The sequence below is a fragment of the Pyrgilauda ruficollis genome, unplaced genomic scaffold, assembly GCF_017590135.1.
Source record: "Pyrgilauda ruficollis isolate IOZ18807 unplaced genomic scaffold, ASM1759013v1 scaffold416, whole genome shotgun sequence".
NCBI classification, from domain to species: Eukaryota; Metazoa; Chordata; class Aves; order Passeriformes; family Passeridae; genus Pyrgilauda; species Pyrgilauda ruficollis.
In genome coordinates this window covers 2,826-29,327 of record NW_024525668.1, presented here as the reverse complement: position 1 = coordinate 29,327, position 26,502 = coordinate 2,826, and the positions used below count along the sequence as shown (strand labels likewise).

Sequence of the window (26,502 nt, the reverse complement as noted above, 5' to 3'; positions counted from 1 at the left end):
CTGCTGCCCGCCGTGCCCCCTGGCATCATCAGGACCCTCCTTTTTTCCAGGTTATTTTTCCTGCAGCTCCATAGATCCTGGTGCTGCAGCGAGGTGGCAGGAAAACACGGGGAAAGAGGGACAGTGGCACTGCTGCCAGCCTCTGGGACACTTTTTCCTCCCCACCTGGGTGAACAGCTGCGGGTACACCCAGCCTGGCATGTTTTCTGCCCAAAATCAGCCTGGTCTGGGGGTCTCTTTCAGCTCCCACGTGAAGGAAGGGAGGATGGACTGCATCACTCTGGAATCCTGGGGAGAACAACATGTTCTCCCTGCTCCTGGGGCCTGGACAAGGCCTCCTCAGCCACGGCTGGACACTTCCTGCACGTCCACCTCGCCTCCCCCAGCAACGTGCTCCTCTGGGCAGCGGCCAGGCTAAAAAAGGAAACTTCCTATCGTGCCAAAAACAAAACTTTGATAAATATGAGGGGATAAGCCACAATAAGCGTGACTGGCTGCGGATCCAAACACAATAATGTGGGAAGGAAAGTTTTGTTTTCTTGCCTCTCGCACCTACCAAACCCTTGGAGACAACAGAGTGAATTCCTAAATGAATTTATTTAGTGAGTACCTGAGAAGAGCAGAACAGACTTTCTGCTCTAGCACAAAGAATGCAGTGAGGGGGCTGAAAGGATGGCCTGAAAGGTGTCTTGCTTTCATCCCACACTGCGTGGCTGGACAGTTTTGGATGCAGTGGGATCTGTTGTTAATTTGGAAAGCCATGTCACATTTAAAGGGAGAGGAAAATCCTCAGCCAGATCTCAGGGTTATCACCTTGGTAAAGCTCTTGTGTCCTCACGGTGCAGTGGGAGGGCTAAAGGGTGAAAAATGTCTTTTTGGAGATTTCCAAGCCTACAGGACAGGGCTGGAAAGGATCTTTTTTCTCAGTGGTAGACAGTCTGTTGTGCTTTTATATGGCAGGAGCAGCATCACCCTCTGCAGGGGATCCAGAGTCAGTGCCCAAAACCTGCTGAGCTGAAAGGCCCCAAAACCCCTCCGTGAGGTTATAATGCCTCCTGCCCCAGGAACAGCAGAGATTCTCTGCTGCTCCCACCCCAAAAAGCTTCCTGGCCTGGCTGCAGAAGTAGAGGGAGGCAGGAAATGCAGGCTGGGCAGCAGGCAGATTTTGGGGATCTCACGCTCTGGGGTCTCCAGCAGAAGATGTGCAAGTGCAGAAAATCCAGAGCAGGCTCTGGGCTGAGCAGAGAGGACACCCAGCCCCTCAGGGATGAAAAGGGAGCAGTTTCACAGATCTGGCACGGGCAGTCCATGGTTCTCTCCCTCTGGAAAAAGCTCATTTTAAAAAAGAAAAGAACTCCTCATTGTCTTACAGCTCAAGGTGCCCGTGGCTCTCTCCCCTCCAGGCTCTCAGGAACTTCCAGCCCACCTGACCTCTGTTGGAAAGTCTCTTTCCCAGATGACCTCTGCAAACCCTGCAAATGTTAATGGGTGGAATATCTTCAAAGAGTCCCTGTGATCCTGCAGCCACGGGGTTGTTTTGCCTATCGGAGCGGAAGCGCAGGAATGCGCAGTTTATTTTAAATAACGTGCACTTGTCCCAGCCGTGGGGGTTTCTGAGCCTCAGCCAGGCCTTTGCACGTCATTACAGTCTGCTGTGAGGGAATTATTGGCCTCTTCACACTTTTGATCTTTGCAGAAAGGAGCGTGTGGCATTTCCAGCCCAGATGTCCACCATGCTGGAGGGAGAAGTTTCTCCCTAATGACTCACGCTCACATTGGTGAGGAGCTTCTTGCAGAGGTAAAAAATTAAACAAACACTGAAGCAGCTCTGTCAAGGTCATTGAAATCACAGGAAAGGCTCGTGAGTGGCAGCTGTGAAGTGGTGGCAGACTCTCTGGAACCTCCCAGTCTGAGTGTGGGGATCCATGGATGTTTTGCCCGGGGTATCTCAGCAGGGAGACCGGAGCTGCAGGAGGGACAGTTCTGGTTCCTTCTTGTGAAGGCACAATGGGTCCAGAACCCAAAATTCTGTGTGCAATCCTAACTGAGCAGCAGAAGTGTTGGCCTGTTCCCCAGGTAACCTGAGCAGCTGACAGAAGAGCTGAAGTAAACACACCCAAAAAAAGCTAAAGGATATTTCTGACATTTCCTGGTTCAGAGCATGAACCAGCCCTGCTCTCCTTCCTGCCCCCGGCTGTGGCAGGAGCAGGACCCTGGACAATACAAGCCCCTGGCTCTGAACCTGCAATCCCTGAGCATTCCTGCATTTGGTGTCTGTGGAAAGCTGGGTGTCTCCTCCTAGTTGGTTTTGGCACCAGTTTGACTCGTGGCTTTAGTTAAGTTTTTTATCTCCTCCTCGAGCATCCTGGTTTTCCTCTCCAGCTCCTCCCGCGAGCACTCTGCGTTCATCAGCCTCAGCTCCAGCTCCTCACTCCTCTTCTTCTCCTGCTCCAGCTCCTGGTTCAGCCTCACCACCTTGGCCCACACCTCATAGTTTTCCTTCTGGAGGCTGCAAAGGGAAACAGAGCATGAGAGGCATGGATTGGACTGGGTGGGATTGGATTGGATTGGATTGGATTGGATTGGGTTGGATTGGGTTGTACTGGACTGGATTGGATTGGATTGGGTTGGATTGGGTTGGATTGGACTGGGTGGGATTGGGTTGGATTGGATTGGATTGGATTGGGTTGGGTTGTACTGGACTGGATTGGATTGGGTTGGATTGGGTTGGATTGAGTTGGATTGGAGTGAGTTGGATTGGGTTGGATTGGATGGGACTGGGTGGGATTGGGTTGGATTGGATTGGATGGGACTGGGTGGGATTGGGTTGGATTGGATTGGGTTGGGTTGGGTCGGGTTGGGTTGGATTGTGTTGGGTTAGATTGTGTTGGGTTGGATTGGGTTGGAGTGGATTGGATTGGATTGGATTGGATTGGGTTGGGTTGGATTGGATTGGGTTGGATTGGGTTGGATTGGATTGGGTTGGATTGGACTGGATTGAAAAAGGGCTGGGAAATCATTTGGCTCCCAGGGAGTCTGACCTCAGACTCCCGCAGCACCAAGACAAGCCAGAGGTGCTGCCCTGAGCCCTTCAGTGGCCACATAACTCGATCCAATAAATCAATAAATTAATACATGTGTATTGATAATGGGATATAATCAAATATAATAACAATATGTGGGGCTGATGGTTACAGCCAACAGTGTGACAAATGCTGCTGGTGAATTCTGGAGAGTCTGATGGTCCAATGCTGTGGCAATAACAGGAATGATGACAGGAATTGTGCAAAGGACTGCAGGAACACTGCAGTGCCACTGAATGATGTGTAGGAGCTGTGGAGCATTGATGCTGGGATAACACATCACCCAGAGCATTGATGCTGGGATAACACATCACCCAGAGCATTGATGCTGGGATAACACATCACCCAGAGCATTGATGCTGGGATAACACATCACCCAACTCGTGCAGTGCAGCACACAGATTTTCAGACAGCCTGCTAAAAGCTGTGTTTTATTATGGACCACTTCTGTGACCTCCTGCATACCCTGCTGGTGAATGAGCTGTGCAGTGTTTCTGGCACAGCACCAGCTGCTCCTGCAGTTACCTTTCCACCTGCCCCGTGAAATCCTTCCTCTGCTCCTCCAGATCCTTCTCCAGCTTGTGGATCACGCCTTGCAGGAACTCCCTGCTGTCCTGCTCAGCCCTGGGCTCCTCAGCAGGGCTGCTGCTGGGGCTGGCAGGCTCCTTTGGCTCGTGGCAGGGGCTGAAGCAGGGCAGGAATTCCTTCTCGGAGGCGCTGCTGGCCGGGCTGGGGCTGGAGCCGCTGCCCTCCCCGCTCTCTGCCACGCTGTCCTCGCAGGCTGCAGCCCTGTGGAGGTCCAGCAGCTTAAAGAGATCATGGGACAACGTTCTCTTGTGTCCCTCGCAGGCCACGGGGCGTGGGCTGCTCTTCCAAAAGTCACTGGCGAGGACGTCACTCCTGTCCCTGCTGCCCTTGTCCCCCGGAGCTGCCAGGGAGGATTTCCTGCTGGGCAAGGTCTGGGTTCTTTTCCTTGGCTGAGTTTTCCACGTTCCCAGCGTGGCTGTGGGCTCTGTGTCCTCCCCGGGGATGCTGGAGGTGGCAGCTGGGCATGGGGTGCTGCTGGAGTTGGGGTGATCCCTCTGGAGAGCAGAGCCCTGGAGCAGACAGGGCACAGCTTTACAAAGGGCACCTTGGCCACACTTTTCCATTGAAACCCACTTTGAATTGCACCACATTTACGATTTTTGCAGGGATCCCTTTGAAGAAAAGCCTTTAAGCCTCAATGTTTTCCCCTCACCAGCCTGAGCTGGAAAGGTTTCATGTGCTCAGGCCAAAAAGCTTCGGGAGTTCTCAAACTCCCCAGAGCAGCAGATTTTCCACAGGAAAGCGGGAAGTTTATCTACATCATTTTCCTGATGTAAATATTCCAGGGGTGACAGACAGAGCTTTTGAACCTATAAATAGCAAATGCTTCTCTGAGCTGTCAGAGCCTGCCACAATTAACCGCGCGTTTAACGAATTTATTGGGGAATAAACCCAGCCTTACCCTCTGCCTCTGGGTGGAACCTCTGGGGTCCTCTGCAGCTCCCCAGCCCACGGAGCTGCGAGGGACAGGAGCTTTCTTCTCGTTTTTTGGGGCAGGTGGGGAGGGAGGCACGTCCTTGGAGGGGGGAAAGAGCTGCTGGTGGTGGCTGATCATCACCGTCATCACCCTCTGCACCTGGGGCGTGCCTGGGGGAGCAGAGAGGCTCAGGGCAGGGCCAGGGGAGCCCTGAAAGGGAGCAGGGCCACGAAGAAAAATGAAGTAAAAGCGTGGGAAATGGGTTTGTGGAAAAAATCTCAAAACCTGACAGAAGGCTCACATCGTGTATGTCTATAGGCAAACCTTAAGATGCAAAATACTGATTTAAAAATACCATAAAATAAGACAAACGTTGCCTTTGCTCTCTGAAATGGAGATGGGACAGAAAAAAGGAGCAGGGCCACGAAGAAAAATGAAGTAAAAGCGTGGGAAATGGGTTTGTGGAAAAAATCTCAAAACCTGACAGAAGGCTCACACCGTGTACATCTACATACAAACCTTAAGATGCAAAATACTGACTTAAAAATACCATCAAATATGACAAACGTTGTTGAAAAAGAAAAATTAAACTGAAAGCAAGTTTCAAAAAATAAGACTAAATATTTTCTAAAAATAGAAGTATAAAAAATACATTATAATGAGACCCACAAAAAGTGATTTTAAATTATTGACTTTAAAACATTTACAACACAGTGTAAAACTAATAGTGTAAAACTAATAAAGCAAAAAACATAGTGTAAAACTAATAAAGCAAAAACCACTTATAATATATTGTCATTAAAAAATAATTAACTTCTAATTGTAATAACAGAAATTATAACATCTATATTATCTCCCCTTCACAAAAGACTAAAAATAGAAGAAAAAATTTTAAAACAACTCTCAGTGAGAGAGTATATCTAAGTAAAAAAAAAAAATATATATATATAATCCAATATAAAATTAAAGGAGCACCCACATTTCTCTGAGTTTCCTCTGCTCCCCCAAGAAGGATTTCACACCTTCCTGCTCTGAGCAGAGATGACCTCAGCAATCCCTGAGTCTGCTGAACTCCATGAGGGCAGTTTGTGTCACTTTGTCAGTTCCTGAGGGGGTTTTTGTCACCACAAACACATTTACAGCCTGACAAGCACACAGCTGCACTCTGCCCAGGCACATTTCTGCCTTTCTTTCAGCTCCACCACAGAAAATCTTTAATTTGGAGGTTGTGGATGCCTCAACATTGAAGTATCCTCCAGGGTATTGAAATTACTCCAAATGCCTCAACATTGAAATATCCTCCAGGGTATTGAAATTACTCCAAATGCCTCAAAATTGAAATATCCTCCAGGATACTGCAATTACTCCAAATGCCTCAAAATGGAAATGTCCTCCAGGATACTGCAGTTAGCTCCCCCAAGAAGGATTTCACACCTTCCTGCTCTGAGCAGAGATGACCTCAGCAAATCCCTGAGTCTGCTGAACTCCATGAGGGCAGTTTGTGTCACTTTGTCAGTTCCTGAGGGGGTTTTTGTCACCACAAACACATTTACAGCCTGACAAGCACACAGCTGCACTCTGCCCAGGCACATTTCTGCCTTTCTTTCAGCTCCACCACAGAAAATCTTTAATTTGGAGGTTGTGGATGCCTCAACATTGAAATATCCTCCAGGGTATTGAAATTACTCCAAATGCCTCAAAATTGAAATATCCTCCAGGATACTGCAATTACTCCAAATGCCTCAAAATTGAAATATCCTCCAGGATACTGCAGTTACTCCAAATGCCTCAAAATGGAAATGTCCTCCAGGATACTGCAGTTACTCCAGGGGTCCCTTTTACCTCTCATGATGACTGCAGGGTCCTCCACCCTGGGCCTGAGCAGGTTCACCCCAATCACTGTGGCCAGGTTGTCCACGCTCATCTTGTTGACGCTGGAGTTCAGCTGGATTTCATAGAGAAACCTGCCAGAATTCCAGAGAGAGTAGTTCACATTTCAGAGGTGGGAGGTGGCAAAACATCCTGGTGAAAAAAATCCTGATTCATCCTCCTGACCAGCTCTTGCTCTCAGCCACAAGGACAGAGACACTCGGGCTCAGGACTGGTAGCAGAATGAAAACCAGCACGAGAGGAGCTGCTGCCCTTAGAGCAGAAAGGAAAGAAATCCCTTCCCCAAATCCCCACCCAGGCTGGGTGAAACCTGGAGGTTTTGGTGCAGAAGGCTTTTGTGGAAAAAAAAAAAAAAAAACAAGGAAAGAAAACCTTCTTGGAAAAAAAAAACCCCAAAAACAAAACAAAAAACAAACAAACAAACAAACAAACAAAAACAACAAACAACAACCAAAAAAATTAAAAAAAAAAAAAAATTAAAAAACCAAAACCAGGAAAGCTACACCTGGTTTGAGTTCCCAGGGATTTGTGAGTGAGTTTGAGGGTGGTGATTCGTGCTCAGACATTCCCAGGGGGTTTATCCCAGGGGCTGGAATTCTCCTCTGCAAAAACCAGGAGCTGGTGCCTCGAAGGGAAGCAGAGCTCAGCTCAGGGAGGCTCTGCCTGGAGGGGTCACCCCTGGGGTGCCATTTCTGCTGCCCAGCACCAAAGCTGAGCTGCCCACGCCCCGTGCAGAGCACTGACCTGCAGATGTAGCTCAGGAGGTTGTAGTTGTCTCTGGGGAGGAGGGACAGCTGCTTCACGAGCTCCTGGTGGCCCTGAATGGTGACAAAGAGCTCCAGGAGGGTGCACAGGACCCAAGAACTGCTCCTGGTCACTCCAGCCCCGGGGCAGAGGGGTGTCCCCAGCCCTGGGAGAGCTCCAGACCGTGTGGTGGCACTCGGGGACGGGGCTGGGGGGTGACCCTGGGGATCTTTTCCAAACTCAGTCATTCCATGGCTCTGGTTCTCCTGGTTTGCTGCCCCATCTCTGCAGGGAATGTTCTGCAGGGCTCAGCAAGGAGGGGCAGCCCCAGCAGGAGCAGGGTCCCCCCAGCCCAGCCCGTGGTGGACGAGCTCTGGGGAGAGCTGATCCTGCCTCGTCTCCTCCAGCACCTTGTGGACATCCAGGACATTTTTAACCCCAAAGAGAAGCAGAAATTGAAGCTTTAAAATTCACAAACCCCCGTGGCCAGGCTGGGAAACCCCACTGCCTTTGGGGGCAGTTTTTCTTTTTCATTTTTTCCCTTTTTCTCTCCCCAGATTCCAAATCCCCGTGGCCGGCACTGCTGTGTGCCCTTGTCCCCTCCAGCTCACAGCGTGCCCTGGCACTGGAACTGATTTTTTTGGAAACAAAAGCAGCTGTACCTTTGCCTCATCAGCCTCCAGAGCCTGCCCACAGAGCAGGAAATCCTCGTACTGCAGCCAGGGCACCACGGGCTCGGGCAGCTCCCGCAGGTACAGCTTCAGCAGGGAGGCCACGGTGTGCACGTCGGTGTCCCTGCAGCCAGCAAGGGACACTCAGGGCCAGCAGGGCCCCACAGGGCTCTGCCTGAGCTCTGGGGGCTGCTGCGGGCACAGGGAGACGGGAAAAGGGGAGCCACAGCCAGGGGGTGAACTTCTGGAGGGTTCCCGATGGATCCTCTCCTCCCCAAGCCCTTCTGGAAGGTTCCTGATGGCTTCTCTCTCCTCCCTGAGCCCTTCTGGAAGGTTCCTGATGGATCTTCTCCTCTTTGAGCCCTTCTGGAGGGTTCCTGCTGGATCACCTCCTCCTCAAGCCCATCTGGAAGGTTCCTGCTGGATTCTCTCTCCTCTTTTAGCCCTTCTGGAAGGTTCCCGATGGATCCTCTCCTCCCCAACCCCTTCTGGAAGGTTCCTGATGGATCCACTTCTCCTCAACCCCTTCTGGAAGGTTCCTGATGGATCCCCTCTCCTCCTCAAGCCCATGTGGAGGATTCCTGATGGATCCACCCCTCTTCCTCAAGCCCTTCTGAATCCCCTCTCCTCCTCAAGCACTTCTGGAAGGTTCCTGCTGGATCTTCTCCTCTTTGAGCCTTTCTGGAAAGTTCCTGCTGGATCCCCTCTCCCCCTCACACCCTTCTGGAGGGTTCCTACTGAATCTCCTCCTCTTTGGTTCCTGCTAGATCCTCTTTGGAAGGTTCCTGCTAGATCCTCTCCTCCTCAAGCCCATCTGGAGGATTCCTGATGGATCCACCCCTCTTCCTCAAGCCTTTCTGAATCCCCTCTCCTCCCTGAGCCCTTCTGGAAGGTTCCTGCTGGATCCCCTCACGCCCCTCTGCAGGGTCCATGGTTCCTGCAGGGCTCTGGGGGTGGCACAGGCTGTTTTTCCCCGGGCCTGGGGGTGGGATGGGGGAGCAGAGTCACCTGTGGAAGGAGGGTCTCTCGCCAGCGTCGAAGGCGTCGCGGAGCTGCCGGACCAGGCTGTCCTGGCCGGGCAGGCGGAAGATTCCCTCCTCGGCCACGCCGTGCTCCAGGATGAACTCGGCGCTCTTCTGCACCACCAGGGGCACCAGGTGCTGCCCAAACTTCTGCTCGTGGGCCATGGTCTGTGCCAGGCACTGCCCGAACACGGCTGGGGACAGGGCACAGCTCAGCCCGGGGTGTGGCGTTTGTGTGCTCCACACTCTGCGCTGCTTTGGTGTGAAACTCTAAACTGCATTAGAAGTGTCTGCAGTGCTCCTCACTGCATTCACAGGGGAGAGAACCAAGGAAAAGGGAGCAAAACCCTTCTCCCATCTCCCATTCCAGGCAAAACCCTTCTCTCATCTTCCCATTCCAAGCAAAACCCTTCTCCCATCTCCCATTCCAGGCAAAACCCTTCTCTCATCTTCCCATTCCAAGCAAAACCCTTCTCCCATCTTCCCATTCCAAGCAAAACCTTTCTCCCATCCCTTTCCAGCCCAGAACCAAGGATACCACTGCAGCTTCAGGCCCAAAAAGCGCAAACAGCAAATTGAGGCTCAGGGGAGGGCTCAGAGCCCCTTCCAGGAGAGCTGGAGAGGGGCTGGGGACAGGGACAGGACACAGGGAATGGCCTTCAGCTGAAGGAGGATTGATTTAGCTGGGATATTGGGGAGGAATTCCCAGCTGGGAGGGTGAGGAGGCCCTGGCACAGCTCCACGGCTGGGTGTGAGGAGGGTGAGGCTGAGACCCAGGGAGGGTGGAGAAAAAATGGGGGCAGGAAGGATGGAATTCACAAAATTCACAGAATCCACAGGAAGGATGGGCTGGGCAAGAAAAGGCAGGGGGAAAGCGAGGAAATCAGCAGGTGAAAAACAACATTTTTCCAAGGCTTTATCCCTGAATGGGAATTGCTGTCAAGAGCATTTTCAGGGTGAGAAAGGAGGCTGAAGAAGAAGATGAAGCCAGCCAGGAAATGTTCATCCTTGGCTCTCCTCAGCACTGCCCCTGTTTGCAGCAGCCCCAGCACCAGGGGAGCAAGAAAAGGCAGGGGAAAACAAGGTGAGGAGTTTGGCAGGTGAAAAATAACATTTTTCCAAGGCTTTTATCCCTGAATGGGAGTTTTTCTCAAGAGCATTTTCAGGGTCAGAAAGGAGGCTGAAGAAGAAGATGAAGCCAGCCAGGAAATGTTCATCCTTGGCTCTCCTCAGCCCCATTTCCCAGGGATTTCTGAGCCAACCCCACCCAGCTGCATTCCCGGGACAGAAATCCCTGGTTTTACCTCCCGAGGCCGAGCCCAGCGCCCTCCGGATGGATTTCACCCACTCCTCCAGCTCCGCCTGCGAGCTCGCCATCAGCACACAGGGCTCCTGCCCCGCGCGGGGCTGCTCGCCAGCCGCCCCTGCAGAAACACGGCCAGCGCACAGGGACACCTTACTGGGCAGAAAATACACTCACTGGGCAGAAAATACACTTACTGGGCAGAAAATACACTTACTGGGCAGAAAATACACTTACTGGGCAGAAAATACACTTACTGGGCAGAAAATACACTTACTGGGCAGAAAATACACTTACTGGGCAGAAAATACACTTACTGGGCAGAAAATACACTTACTGGGCAGAAAATACACTTACTGGGCAGAAAATACACTTACTGGGCAGAAAATACACTTACTGGGCAGAAAATACACTTACTGGGCAGAAAATACACTTACTGGGCAGAAAATACACTTACTGGGCAGAAAATACACTTACTGGGCAGAAAATACACTTACTGGGCAGAAAATACACTTACTGGGCAGAAAATACACTTACTGGGCAGAAAATACACTTACTGGGCAGAAAATACACTTACTGGGCAGAAAATACACTTACTGGGCAGAAAATACACTTACTGGGCAGAAAATACACTTACTGGGCAGAAAATACACTTACTGGGCAGAAAATACACTTACTGGGCAGAAAATACACTTACTGGGCAGAGAATAAACCCTTTACTGGGCAGAAAATACATTCACTGGGCAGAAAAAGACATTTACTGGGCAGAAAATACACATTTACAGGGCAGAAAAAACACATTTACTGGGCAGAAAATACACATTTACTGGGCAGAGGGACACCTTTACTGGGCAGAAAATACATTCACTGGGCAGAAAAAGACATTTACTGGGCAGAAAATACACATTTACAGGGCAGAAAAAACACATTTACTGGGCAGAAAATACACATTTAAAGAGCAGAAAAGACTCATTCTTATTGGGTTTTTTTTTGGTTTTTTTTTTGTTTTTGTTTTTTTGTTAAATGCTTCTGGCTCTGCATTTCCCCGTTAAACCTGCAGGGGAAGCGGAGTTTGGACCTTTCCCACTTTGAGATGGGCAGGGAACAGAAAGTGCCACAGCTGCAGATGTTCTGGGTTAGGGCAAATTTGGGAGAAAACTTCTGGAAATGCTGAAAGAAAACTTTTGGACAGGTGGGAGCTGCCAGTGCTCTTTTGGCTGTGAGAGAACCACGGGAGAACCATTTCTTCTTGTAAAAAAAATCTCCATAACATTAACAAAAAGGACTTTTCTCTCCCTAAGGAGACTGAAAAAAGACAATTCTAAAGGCAGCCCTGAGTGCCACCTCTGCCAGGCCAGGGTGGCACCCAGGGGGGCAGCAATGCCCTGCCACGCCCTGCAGGAGATCATTTCATGGAATCATGGAATCCCACAACGGCCTGGTGGGGAAAGCCCATCCAGTGCCACCTGTGCCATGGCAGGGACACTTCCACTGTCCCAGGCTGCTCCAAGCCCTGCCCAGCCTGGCCTGGGACATTCCCTCCCAGCCCTCCCATCCCTTCCATCGCTGGGGACACCCCCAGGTGGGACATCCCCGGCAGGGACACCCCCAGAGGGGATACCCCGGGCAGGGACACGGCAGGGACACCCCCAGAGGGGACACCCAGGGCAAGGACATCCCCGGCAGGGACAGCTCCAGAGGGGACACCCCCAGGTGGGACACCCCCGGCAGGGACACCCCCAGGTGGGACATCCCCGGCAGGGACACCCCCAGAGGGGACACCCCTAACTGGGACACTCCCAACCGGGACACCCCTAACTGAGACACCCCCAGAGGGGACAGCCCCGGCAGGGACACCTCTGTCTGGGTCACCCCTCCCGGCCCCCCCGGCTCCCCCAGCCCCACCTGCGGCTTGGCCTCCTCCTCGTCCTTGTAGTAGAGCAGCTGCTGCCCGCGCAGCACGAAGAAGCGCAGCTGCCAGTTGCGCACCAGGGAGCGCTGCTTGCGCAGCCAGCCCAGCTTCTGCGGAGGGGGCAGCACAGCGGGGTCCGCGGCCACCACACTGCGGGAACGGGCTGGGGACACGGACACGGCTGTGGGGACAGCCACAGGGCAACGGGGACACGGGGACGGGCTGGGGACAGGGCAATGGGGACAGCGACACGAGCTGGGGACACAGACACGACTGTGGGGACAGCGACAGGGCAACGGGGACAGGGGGACGGGTGTGGGGACAGGGGCTGGGGACACAGACACGGGTGTGGGGACAGCAACAGGGCAACGGGGACAGGGACACGGCTGTGGGGACAGGGACAGGGCAACGGGGACAGGGGGACGGGTGTGGGGACAGGGCAATGGGGACAGGGATAGGGGCTGGGGACACGAGGACACATGTTGGGGACAGGGACAGGGGTGTGGGGACACAGCAATGGGGACACGGGGACACGGGCTGGGGACAGGGACACAGGCTGCAGACACAGCACCAGGGGTGTGGGGACAGAGGGACACTGTACGGGGACACTGAGGATGGGGACACAGCCACAGGGGAGTGGGGACAGGAACACGGGCTGGGGACAGAGACACGGATATGGGGACAGGTGACACGGCGACAGGGGTGTGGGGACACAGGGACAGGGGTGGGGGGACACTGGATATGGGGACAGGGGACACAGGGTACAGGGGCACAGTGACACAGGTGTGGGGACAGGGGACACAGAGTGGGGGCAGAGGGACACAGAGTGGGGACAGAGTGACACAGAGTGGGGGCAGAGGGACAGAGTGGGGACAGAGTGACACAGAGTGGGGACAGAAGGACAGAGTGGGGACAGAAGGACACCGAGTGGGGGCAGAGGGACAGAGTGGGGACAGAGGGACACCGAGCGGGGACAGAGGGACGGGCCAGGCTCTGGCCCCGTTGCAGGAAGTGGCTGCAGTGGCTGCCAGCGTGGGTTCCCTCCCGAGTGAGAACAGGACCCTTCTGGGGCTGTTTTTGGGGTTTTTTTAATGGAGTGTGAGGGGTTTGCCCCCTCTCCAGAGCAGCAGTGACAGCAGAGTGACCCAAAGGCTTTGGAGGTCCCAGTTTTGCTCTGGGGTGGTGCCAGCGGGGCAGAACTCACATTTGTGGGGCTGGAAAATCTCCAGGGATGGAAAAACAGCACCAGGTCTGGCACTGGGCAGAGCAGTGTCCCTGTCACCTGGTGGCACAGCCCCAGATGCTCTGGGACAGCAAACGCCTGGCAGGGATCACTCCCAGGGGGATTTTTGCCTCTGCAGCCCCCCAGAGCCAGCCCAGCTGGGCAGAGTTTGCATTTTTGGCTGCAGGGCCAAAATAAAGCCGCGACTGCAGGGAATTCACTGGGGTCTGCACGTGGTGATTTCCTGGGCTGGAAAACCCTCAGAGCTCCAGTGTCACCCCGGGGGTGTCCCCACTTCCCCTCCCCAAACCCCCCAGGGCAAGCAGCCCCTTTGGGGGTGCCCCCCAAAACATTTCCTGCACCAACGGCCTCCGGGGTTGGGCGTTTCCTCCAAAACCTCCCCAGCAGGGAGAGCTGCCCCCAGCCTGCCCCAAAATCAGGGGTGCAGGACAGAGGCCACGGGGCCACCGCTGGCCCAGAGCCTTGGCCTGGGCAGGAGCCCCCCCTGGCACCCCCATTGCTGGGAACTGGCCTTAAAAAAAAAACAAGAAAAGAGGTTTCAGCAGGGAATTTCTGTTTCACTGAAATCAATTTTTTGCAGTTCTCCAAACGCTGCCACAGGCAGGGCTGGGTGAGCAGGGGAAGTGTCCCCAGGCCACGAGGAGCCAGTGAGGGCGGTGGCAAGCTGCAAATATTGCAAACTTTTGCAAATGTGACTTTCACATTTCTGCAAATGAAGCCACAGCAGCCCCGGAGACAGTGCAAACACACAAAGCCACACAAAGTCACAGTAAAACTCACACAGAAAAACTCACACAAAGTCACAGAAAAGCTCACACAAAAAGTCACAGAAAAATTCACACAGTCACAGAAAAACTCACACAGAAAAACTCACACAAAGTCACAGAAAAACTCACACAAAAAGTCACAGAAAAACTCACACAAAGTCACACAAAGTCACACAAATTCACACAAATTCACACAAATTCACACAAATTCACACAAAGTCACGCTCACCCAGCAGCTGGAAGCTGCAAAAAGCACCAGGGCTTTCACCAGACAGTGCAAACACACAAAGCCACACAAAGTCACAGTAAAACTCACACAGAAAAACTCACACAAAGTCACAGAAAAGCTCACACAAAAAGTCATAGAAAAACTCACACAGAAAAACACACACAAAGTCACAGAAAAGCTCACACAAAGTCACAGAAAAGCTCACACAGTCACAGAAAAACTCACATAGAAAAACCCACACAGTCACAGAAAAACTCACACAAAGACACAGAAAAACTCACACAAACTCACACAAACTCAAACTCACGCTCACCCAGCAGCTGGAAGCTGCAAAAAGCACCAGGGCTTTCACCACAAGCAGATTTTCTCAAAAAAAAAGCAATTCCTGGTCCCAACACAGGCTCAAGCCTCTGCCCCATCTCCACCCTCTGCTCCCCAGCACCCTTGGTGTGCCCTGGCCTTTTTTTCTGACCTGACTTCACCCTCTGCCTCTGGACAAAAAAAATATTAATTTTCCTGGGAATGCCTCTGAGATAACCCGTGGGGATTTCTCCCCCGAGTGTGGGATGGCCCTGAGCTGGAGTTTCTGGGCCATCCCAGGCCTCACTTGGGGCTGCCATCCCTTCCCTTGGGGCTCGGTGTGCAGAGAATGGCTCGGCCACCCGCAGAAAAGTGGCTTCAGACAGAAATCCAAGTTTCTTGGTGGGAAAATCCGGCCAGGCAGAGACCAGCTGGGCGCAGCTCTGCTCGGGACAAAGCCAGGCCCAGGGTGGATTTCTGGATGGGCTGGGCTCAGGTTGGGCTCTGCAGCCCCTCCCTGACCATGATCATCCCTAAATCCCCTTCCTGACCATGATCATCCCTAAATCCCCTCCCTGACCATGATCATCCCTAAATCCCCTCCCTGACCATCACCACCCCTAAATCCCCTCCCTGATAATCATCACCCCAAATCCCCTCCCTGATCATGATCACCCCTAAATCCCCTCCCTGACCATCATCACCCCAAATCCCCTCCCTGATAATCATCACCCCAATCCCCTCCCTGACCCCCCCATCACCCCTAAATCCCCTCCCTGACCATCATCACCCCCAAATCCCCTCCCTGACACCTCCATCACCCCCAAATCCCCTCCCTACGCCCCCATCACCCCTAAATCCCCTCCTGGCAGCCGAGCCCGGGCCAGCTCTGGGTTTTTCCCCGCAGGGCTCCCCCTCACCCCAAGGCGCTCTGGCCGGCTCCTGTGCCGGAGCAGCCCCTGAGGGGGGCCGGGAGCCCTGCGGGGCCGGGGGGCTCAGGACACCCCAGGCTGGGGCTGTCCCCTGGCCCTGAGGGCTCCCAGCACCAAGCCACCGATGTCAGAGGGGCTGGGACCCCTGAGCCCTGTCCCCTCCAGTCCCCTCCAGGCTTTGTGCCACCAGAAGGGGCCTGCGTGCTTTAAATCCCCCCAAACCCGGACTGTCCCCATCCACCCCCGTCCCCCTGCTCCCGCAGCATCCCTCGCTGACAAATTTGCAAATCCCTTCTTGTAAATCATTTGCAGGTCATCTGCCGTGTCTCTGAAGTGGCACCGGGGGCCAGGTGTCCCCACAGGGCCACGATCCCAGGCGGGCCCGGCCCCGGCCCTGCCCGGCACCAAGGAGCCCTCACCGTACCTATTTTTGCAGCGTCCATCTTCAGGTTGAAATCCCAGTTCCGTGGCAGCTTGAGGGACATTCTGGCTCAGGAAAGTCTTTTTGTTTTGTTTTTTTTTTATCTCCTTCCTCAAGGTGAGCTTGGAGATGGGCTGGAGCCCAGCCCTGAAGGCCCCGTGGGGTCGCGGCTCGGCGAGCGTTGCTTTGCCAGCGAGCTTCCTGCCTCTGAGAGCAGCAAAAACCCCAAAAAAGTCCTTTCCTGCCCTGCTTTCCTGCCCAGCTCTGCTCCCCCAGCCGTGTGCCAGCTCCGCTCCCCTCCTGTCCCCCTCTTGTCCGCTGTCCTGGCCCAGGGCCCTCCAGCCCAGCCCGGGGCCGCTCCCCGGGGCATTTGAGGAAGTGGATTTGGGAGCTCCGAGCGCTGCCCCGGGCACGGACAGCCCGGCACGGACAGCCCAGCCCGGGGCCCCGGGCACGGACAGCCCGGCTCGGGGCTCCGGGCACGAACAGCCCGGCTCGGGGCTCCGGGCACGAACAGCCCGGCCCGGAGCTCCGGGCACGGACAGCCCGGCTCGGGGCTCCGGGCACGGACAGCCCGGCACGGACAGCCCGGCACGGACAGCCCGGCCCGGGGCCCCGGGCACGGACAGCCCGGCCCGGGGCCCCGGGCACGGACAGCCCGGCCCGGGGCTCCGGGCACGGACAGCCCGGCTCGGGATTCCGGACACGGACAGCCCGGCCCGGGGCCCCGGGCACGGACAGCCCGGCCCGGGGCTCCGGGCACGGACAGCCCGGCTCGGGATTCCGGACACGGACAGCCCGGCCCGGGGCTCCGGGCACGAACAGCCCGGCCCGGGGCTCCGGGCACGGCCTGGCAGGGGCAGAGCTCGGGGTCAGCTCGGGGCGAGCCCGGGGCGACGTCCGCGCCCGTCCTGGGCATCCCCGGCTTCGGGCTTTGGCTCTTCCCGTGCCTGGGTGGTGGGCGCTTCGTGGGAGGAGTGAAGGGAAAAGAACCTTGACTCCGTGTTTCAGAAGGCTGATTTATTTTATTATGGTATATATTGTATTAGAATTATATACTAAAGCTATACTAAAAGAATGGAGAGAAAAGGATGCATCAGAAGGCTGGAAAGGACAAAAATGGGATGACAACAAAAGCTTCCGACTCTGAGAATCTTGACTCCATGTTTCAGAAGGCTGTGTGATAAACATTATTACAGCTGATTTATTATATTATGGTATATAATATATTAAAATTATATACTAAAGCTGTACTAAAAGAATAGAGAGAAAAGGATCCATCAGAAGGCTGGAAAGGACAAAAATGAAATAATAAAAAAAGCTCCCGACTCTGAGAATCTTGACTCCGTGTTTCAGAAGGCTGATCTATTATATATATTATATTAGAATGATATACTAAAGCTATACTGTAATAATAGAGAGAAAAGGATGCGTCAGAAGGCTGGAAAGGACACAAATGGGCTGATAACAAAAGCTCCCGACTCTGGGTCCGAGGCAGCTGACCTGATTAGCCGTTAATTAAACACCAAGGTGCAGCTGCTGGCACACGCTGCCCACACCGCACTCCCCGGCCATCACATCGCTCACGGGTCCCGTTTCTTTTCCGAGGCTCCTCAGCCAGAACAGAACAATCCCAGCGAAGGGTTCTCCATCAAATATCGCGGGTGGCGAAGGCCCTGCAGGCAAAGGGGAGGAAAGGACGTGGGAGCAGAGGGGTGAGCAGCACCAAGGGTGAGCAGCACCAAAGGATGAGCACCAAGGGTGAGCAGCACCAGGGGTGAGCAGCGCCCAGGGGTGAGCAGCACCAAGGGTGAGCAGCACCGAGGGGTGAGCAGCACCCAGGGGTGCTGGAGGCGAGGAGGGACCCCAAGGTCACCCGGTGCCACCCTGCCGTGGGTGACACCTCCTGTCCCCGGGCCCTGCCAGGTGCCACAGCTGCTCTGGCACCTCTGCCAGGGCTGCCCACCCTCCCAGGGGCAACGCCTGCCCTGCGTCCAGCCTGAATCTATTTAATCAAAATAATTTTGACCTAAATTTCATTAAATTGTATCAGTTTGAATAACACAATTAGATATTTAATCTAATTTTCACCTAAATTTCATTAAATTGTATCAATTTGAATAACACAATTAGTTATTTAATCTAATTTGCATCTAAATTTCATTAAATTGTACCAATTTTAATAACAATTAGTTATTTAATCAAAATAATTTTAAAATAAATTTCATTAAAATTGTCAGTTTGAATAACAATTAATTAAATAATTTTTACATACATTTCATAAAATTGTACCAATTTGAATAACAATTATTTAATCGAAATAATTTTAACATAAATTTCATAAAATTGTATCAATTTGAATAACACAGTTAATCTAATTTTCATCTAAATTTCATTACATTTTACCAATTTGAACAATTATTCAATCGAAATAATTTTAACACAAATTTCATTCAAATTGTATCCATTCCAATAACACAATTAGTTCTTTAATCTCCATAATTTTCCCATAAATTTCATAAAAATGGCACCAATTTCTTTTCATTTTAAATTTTCATTTTGATTTTTAAATTTTAATTTTGATTTTTCTTTTTAAATTTTAATTTTGATTTTTCATTTTAAATTTTAATTTTGATTTTTCATTTTAAATTTTAATTTTTTCGGGTTTTTTTTTTTTTTTGTTTGTTTGGTTGGTTTTTTTTGGTTTTTTTTTTAATTTTAATTTTTTAATTTGACATTTCACAGCTGCAGGAGCTGCCTGGGCTCACAGCTTCTGCTCCTTTCCCCAGCCTGGCCCTGGAGCAGCCCTTTCTTTCCCTGTCACGGGCAGGATGTCACGAGGCACAAACGGAAACTCTGCCTGAGCCCGGAGCTGCAGCTCAGCCACAGCCCAACCAAAACCCTGCAATTCCTCCCCTAAATCCCCTGTGAAACAAACCCCAGCCCCACAATGGTTTTTTTTTTTATCTCCCTCTCCCAGCAGCAGCTGGCAGGGAGCGGGGGCTCGCTCTCACAATTAGATATTTAATCTAATTTTCACCTAAATTTCATAAAATTGTATCAGTTTGAATAACACAATTAGATATTTAATCTAATTTTCACCTAAATTTCATAAAATTGTATCAGTTTGAATAACACAATTAGATATTTAATCTAATTTTCACCTAAATTTCATAAAATTGTATCAGTTTGAATAACACAATTAGATATTTAATCTAATTTTCACCTAAATTTCATAAAATTGTATCAGTTTGAATAACACAATTAGATATTTAATCTAATTTTCACCTAAATTTCATAAAATTGTATCAGTTTGAATAACACAATTAGATATTTAATCTAATTTTCACCTAAATTTCATAAAATTGTATCAGTTTGAATAACACAATTAGATATTTAATCTAATTTTCACCTAAATTTCATAAAATTGTATCAGTTTGAATAACACAATTAGATATTTAATCTAATTTTCACCTAAATTTCATAAAATTGTATCAGTTTGAATAACACAATTAGATATTTAATCTAATTTTCACCTAAATTTCATAAAATTGTATCAGTTTGAATAACACAATTAGATATTTAATCTAATTTTCACCTAAATTTCATAAAATTGTATCAGTTTGAATAACACAATTAGATATTTAATCTAATTTTCACCTAAATTTCATAAAATTGTATCAGTTTGAATAACACAATTAGATATTTAATCTAATTTTCACCTAAATTTCATAAAATTGTATCAGTTTGAATAACACAATTAGATATTTAATCTAATTTTCACCTAAATTTCATAAAATTGTATCAGTTTGAATAACACAATTAGATATTTAATCTAATTTTCACCTAAATTTCATAAAATTGTATCAGTTTGAATAACACAATTAGATATTTAATCTAATTTTCACCTAAATTTCATAAAATTGTATCAGTTTGAATAACACAATTAGATATTTAATCTAATTTTCACCTAAATTTCATTAAATTGTATCAGTTTGAATAACACAATTAGATATTTAATCTAATTTTCACCTAAATTTCATTAAATTGTATCAATTTGAATAACACAATTAGTTTTTAATCTAATTTTCATCTAAATTTCATTAAATTGTACCAATTTTAATAACAATTAGTTATTTAATCAAAATAATTTTAAAATAAATTTCATTAAAATTGTCAGTTTGAATAACAATTAATTAAATAATTTTTACATACATTTCATAAAATTGTACCAATTTGAATAACAATTATTTAATCGAAATAATTTTAACATAAATTTCATAAAATTGTATCAATTTGAATAACACAGTTAATCTAATTTTCATCTAAATTTCATTACATTTTACCAATTTGAACAATTATTCAATCGAAATAATTTTAACACAAATTTCATTCAAATTTTTTTTCGGGTTTTTTTTTTTTTTTGTTTGTTTGGTTGGTTTTTTTTGGTTTTTTTTTTAATTTTAATTTTTTAATTTGACATTTCACAGCTGCAGGAGCTGCCTGGGCTCACAGCTTCTGCTCCTTTCCCCAGCCTGGCCCTGGAGCAGCCCTTTCTTTCCCTGTCACGGGCAGGATGTCACGAGGCACAAACGGAAACTCTGCCTGAGCCCGGTTTTTTAATTTTAATTTTTTAATTTGACATTTCACAGCTGCAGGAGCTGCCTGGGCTCACAGCTTCTGCTCCTTTCCCCAGCCTGGCCCTGGAGCAGCCCTTTCTTTCCCTGTCACGGGCAGGATGTCACGAGGCACAAACGGAAACTCTGCCTGAGCCCGGAGCTGCAGCTCAGCCACAGCCCAACCAAAACCCTGCAATTCCTCCCCAAAATCCCCTGTGAAACAAACCCCAGCCCCACAATGGTTTTTTTTATCTCCCTCTCCCAGCAGCAGCTGGCAGGGAGCGGGGGCTCGCTCTGGGGCTGCGGCAGCAGGATTCCCTCTGCACATCTGCTCCTTTCCAGGCCTGAAAATGCAGATTAAACTGGCACAGGATGGGGGAAAGCAGGGAAATCTGCATTTTCCAGAATATTGAACATTGCTGAACACTGAATGTGGGTGAATATTGAATATTGATGAATATTGAACATTGGTGAATACTGAATATTGTTAATATTGGTGAATACTGAACACTGCTGAATATTGAACGTTGCTGAACATTGAACATTGTTGACTATTGAATGCTGGTGAATATTGAATATTGCTGAACATTGAATATTGCTGAATATTGAATGTTGATGAATATTGAACATTGGTGAATACTGAACATTGCTGAACATTGAATATTGGTGAATATTGAACACTGCTGAATATTCAACGTTGCTGGATATTGCTGAATACTGGATATTGGTGAATATTGAATATTGCTGAACACTGAATGTGGGTGAATATTGAATATTGCTGAATACTGAATACTGCTGAATATTAAATGATGGTGAATACTGAATATTGCTGAACATTGAACACTGCTGAATATTGAATATTGGTGAATACTGAACACTGCTGAATATTAAACACTGCTGCTGCTGAATATTGAACGTTGGTGAATACTGAATATTGCTGAATATTGAACACTGCTGAATATTGAACACTGAATACTGCTGAATACTGAACCTTGCTGAATATTGGACAATGCTGACTGTTAAATGTTGCTGAATACTGAACACTGCTGAATATTGAATATTGATGAGTACTGAGCATCTGAATATTGAACACTGCTGAATATTAAACACCACTGAATATTCAATGTTGCTGAATATTGAGTATTGCTCAATATTAAACACTGCTGAATATTAAATATTGGTGAATACTGAACACTGCTGAGTATTTTTCTCCAGGAAATCCCTCAGGAAGGAGAGCACAGGGTAGGAAACAGGGAATGTGAGTTTGGAAAACCTGGAGCACCCCACGGCGCTGAATGAAACTCCCCCACAGGTAATGGAATTTATATTTATTTAACAGTAACATACAGTATATAAATAGGGTAAATACTTTAAAATATACAATATTTCACATTCGAACATTCGGTCAAAGGAAGGCAACTCTACGTGTGCAGCTAGAACTGGAACCAAAAAACAAAGCACAGAGAAAGAACAGCCAGGGCTGCAGAGCAGGGGCTGCACAGGGGCGCAGAGCTGCCACGGGGCTCTGGGGACAGAGCTGTCCCCAGGAGGGGACAGCCAGCCCTGCCTGCCCCCAGCACCCAGACAGGGCAGGGGGACAGGGCAGGACCCCCCAGCCAGGCCTGGGGGCTCCCTGCACACAGGGGACACAGGGACATTCCCTGGGATGTGACATTCCCTGGGATGTGACATTCCCTGGAGGGTGACATTCCCTGGGATGTGACATTCCCTGGGAGGGGACAAAATTCCCAGCCAGGTGTCCACAGGCCCGGCCCAGCTGTGCCTCAAACCCGTGTCCAAACCCAAAAATCACCTGGGGGTGCCCCGTGTGCCATCCCTGTGGGCACTGCCACCTCCCTGGCTGCTGGCCAGGGGCACTGGTGGCCCCAGAGCAGGCTGGGACCCTGGCAGGGGCTGCTGTCCCCTCCTCCCAGCCCAGCCACAGATCCCAGCTCTCCCCTCCTGCTCTGAACCTTCTCCTGTCCAGGTGAGCTCCAGCCCTGCGGGGCTGCCCCGGCCCTGGGGTCACTTTGTCACCCCAATGCCCCAAGTTCACACCCCCAGGGGCTGCTGCACATCCCTGGGCATCAGGAACAGCCCAAGCCAGCACAGCAGCTTCCATCCTCCCCAAATTCCCATTCCCAGGCTCAGATCAGACCTGCAGGAGATTCCCATGGCAAAGGAGGTGGGACAAGATTTTAATCCCAACTCCATCCCAAAGCCAGGGTCCAGCTCCCAACCCTGTGAGCTCAGCTGCTCACCTGCAACAGCCCCAAACCCAGCTCCCTCCCCTCCTCCTCCCTGCACCCACTGTTCCACTCTGTAAATGCTTTTAAGGGTTTTTTTTCCATGCAGGAAAACCTTCCCAGGCAGCTCTGCCCCTGAGGAGCTGCTCAGGTTTGGAGGGAAGGGGCAGGAATAAAGCTGGTCAGGGAATTTCTGATCAGGGAATTGTCTGATCAGGGCATTTCTGATCAGAGAATTCATTTCTGATCTGTTCCACTCTGTAAATGCTTTTAAGGGTTTTTTTTCCATGCAGGAAAACCTTCCCAGGCAGCTCTGCCCCTGAGGAGCTGCTCAGGTTTGGAGGGAAGGGGCAGGAATAAAGCTGGTCAGGGAATTTCTGATCAGGGAATTGTCTGATCAGGGCATTTTCTAATCAGGGCATTGCCTGATCAGAGATTTTTCTGATCAGGGAATTAATTTCTGATCAGGAAATTTTCTCATCAGGGCATTTCTGATCAGGACATTTCTAATCACAGAATGAATTTCTGACCAGGACATTTCTAATCACAGAATGAATTTCTGACCAGGACATTTCTGACCAGGGAATTCATTTCTGACCAGGACATTTCTGACATTTCTGATCAGGACATTTCTAATCACAGAATGAATTTCTGACCAGGACATTTCTAATCACAGAATGAATTTCTGACCAGGACATTTCTGACCAGGGAATTCATTTCTGACCAGGACATTTCTGACAGGGCAGCCACCCCAGGCAGAGCTGCTGCTCTCTCTCAGCTGCTCCCTGGAGCTGCTTTGCCCTCCAGTGCCCACAGCCAGCACTGACAGCCCTGCCCCAAAGCTGCAGCAAAGCTCTGCCCTGCTGCTCACAGCAGCAGAGGAACTAAAGGGTTAAAGCAGACGAGCAGGAGACTAAAAACCCACGGAAGGGATTTCTCACTAAGGACAGAGCACAGCTTTGGAATATTTATCAACACTGCCACTTCTGCCTGGGAGCCACAGCCACAGGAGGGGTTTGGGCAAAGGGCAGGAGAATCCTGAGAGCCCCAGCTGGTGCAGCCCCCTGGCACTGCCACTGGGGCAAAGCCACATCAAACACAGCCCAAATACTGCCCCTGGGCAAGGCCAGGTGGGAGCACCTCCCTTCTCCTCTGCAGAGTCTGTATCAGGGCTTGCAGCAAAGTCTGCTCCGTGGACAGAAAATAAACCTAATTCCAGCTGGAAGAAAATCCACAACCAGGAGAATGTGTGTGGACACCAAAGCCAGCCCTGGACTGCTCAGGGCAGAACTTTGCCAGCAGAAATGGAGAAAGCTCAGTAAGAGCAGAGCCTGCTCTGCAGCCTGTGCTTTCCACCCAACACCTGCCCGGGAGCAGAGCAGAGCCCAGCACAGCCCCACAGGGCTGAAATATGTGTGTAAATAAGCTGTGCTGTGATTTCCACACGCTCAGGGTGTGAAGAGCTCTGAATTTGGGCGATTTTCAGGTGGTTTATTCTCTGTTGATGCCAAGCAGCTGCAGGGCTCACGTGTGGTTGAAGGTTTGTGGCAGCAGCTGCTTGGAAACTCCAATGTATTTCTGCATGAGCTCTCCCTGTCACTCACTCCCCAGGTTAAAATAATGGGAAGTTTCTCTCTCCCATGCACAAACTATGGAAAGAAGGAAAATCAGAGTCCCCTCGTGTTTGCACAAGGTGTAAATGGGGATATTTTCACTATCTGGTCACAAAAAAAAAAAAAAAAAAAGAAAGTTTTACAATCTTTAGGGCTCTCGTTTTTAAATAATAAAAAAAAAAATATGACAAAATAAAGGAAAGTACTTCAATAAAACCTGCAGCTATAAAGTACAAACTACTTCTGAAACTACTTCTGACAAGATTCAGTGACAGAAGCCTGCAGAGAAATGAACCCAGACTGAAATGCAACACAGACCTTGGTAAACTCAGCAGCACGACTTCTACAACTCAAGTAACAAACAGACATGATCCCTGAAAGAAAACAAAACCCCCAGCTGCAGCTGGAGCCCACCCAGCAAGGAAACTGGCTGGAAAGTGCTCCCCAGGCTCCTTCAGATATCCCACTGTGGGGTTTGCAACCCTGGAGAAATGAAGAAGTGTGGTTTCTAAAGGTTATTTAACGGGGGAAACAAACCAAGGTGTTGAGGAGTTGTTCTCACCTGGCAGGAATTGCTCTTTAAATCTCATTTACTTCCATTGGTTTTGGAGGAATCTGAAGCTCCCACATTCCCACCCACAGCTGCCACTCCCTGGGCTCCTGGTGCCCAGCCTGGCCCTGCTTTGGCTGGTCAGAAATCTGATTTTGCCAGGACATGAGGGAATGTGAGAGCAGCTGCAGGTGGCAACGGGCTCAGCACAGGATCCCCTCCCTCGTGCAGGGCAGGGCTGCTGGGACAATCCCCCCTGCACACGAGGGGGGTCCCCAGAGCTGCCACCCCCAGCCCTCACCTCCTCCTCAGCTACAAACCCAAGATTTGCTCTTTTGAACCAAAGCTCTATAAATATATTATTTAGAAAAAAAAAAAAAAAATAAAATAAAATAAACCACAAATGCAAAACATTTACCGAGAAAGGAAGAAAAGTTACAGTGAAATGAGGCCTTGTTATTGTCTTAAATCAGGGAATTCCCTGGAGGAGACCTGTGTGCTCTCAGTCCTGCTCCCACCTCCTGCCTATGCATCCTCCAGGCTGCCCAGCACTCCCCTGTCCACCAGGTGAGCTTTGAGTGTGTTGAAGATGTGCAGCTGCTGCTCTGGCCTCAGGGTCAGGAACTGCTGGATCAGTTTGCTCGGGTTGGGGCCCCTGGAACACAAAATCAGGGTCAGCAACGGGGCTGCAGTTCCACCACAATGTTCATTGCTGTGCTGTCCATGCCCCTGGGAGCCTGACAGAGAAATATCTGAGAGAGATTCAAACCCTGGCAGCAAGAAAAGGTGAAATGTCTGACAGAAATTCAGGGCAGCAAGAAAAATTTAGTATCTTGACAGAGATTCAAACCTGGGCTGCAAAAAAAAAGGTGAAATATCTGCCAGAAATTCAACCTGGGCAACAAGAAAAGGGGAAATATCTGAGAGAGATTCAGGGCAGCAAGAAAAGTTTAATATCTGAGAGAGATTCAGAGTAGCAAGAAAAGTTTAATATCTGAGAGAGATTCAGGGCAGCAAGAAAAGTTTAATATCTGAGAGATTCAAACCTGGGCAGCAAGAAAAGGTGAAATTATCTGAGAGAGATTCAAACCTGACTGTATTATTTAAGAAAACATTTTTCCCTGTGAAAGGAAAGCTGCAGTGGAGGAAGTTCCACGATGGACAATCACCAGCAGCCCAAACAGAACAAAACTCCTCTAATAAAAAGAAAAAAAACCCAAAACCCTCCAATAAAACCCTCCCAAGTGTTTTAAGTACAGGACTAATTAGGCCTGCCTGTATCTTAACTGTCTATAAGAACAATGGGTTTCCGGCCTGCCCTCCTCCTGTGCCCCCCAGCCGTGAGCTCGGGGGGCTTTCAGGGTGGGTTCATTGGGAGAATCCCTTTGCCATCTCGCCGAATTCGCTCCCGCTTTGTCCGAGCCAGCAGAACGCGGCTCTGCCCTTCCCTGGG

The 26,502-nt window shown here is 49.9% G+C and overlaps 1 protein-coding gene across 1 annotated transcript; it reads right to left on the bottom strand.

The window, feature by feature from the left end:
- Nucleotides 1-578: 578 nt before the first annotated feature.
- On the bottom strand, nt 579-16,375 carry ARHGAP25 (Rho GTPase activating protein 25). Its single transcript, XM_041477831.1, has 11 exons — nt 16,025-16,375; nt 12,123-12,292; nt 11,562-11,602; nt 10,219-10,373; nt 8,901-9,108; nt 7,884-8,016; nt 7,222-7,295; nt 6,430-6,551; nt 4,573-4,757; nt 3,609-4,180; nt 579-2,509 (listed from the first exon to the last, which is right to left on the bottom strand). The coding sequence occupies exons 1-11, from the start codon at nt 16,083-16,085 to the stop codon at nt 2,299-2,301; spliced, it is 1,932 nt and encodes a 643-aa protein (XP_041333765.1). The 5' UTR covers nt 16,086-16,375; the 3' UTR covers nt 579-2,298.
- Nucleotides 16,376-26,502: the final 10,127 nt, after the last annotated feature.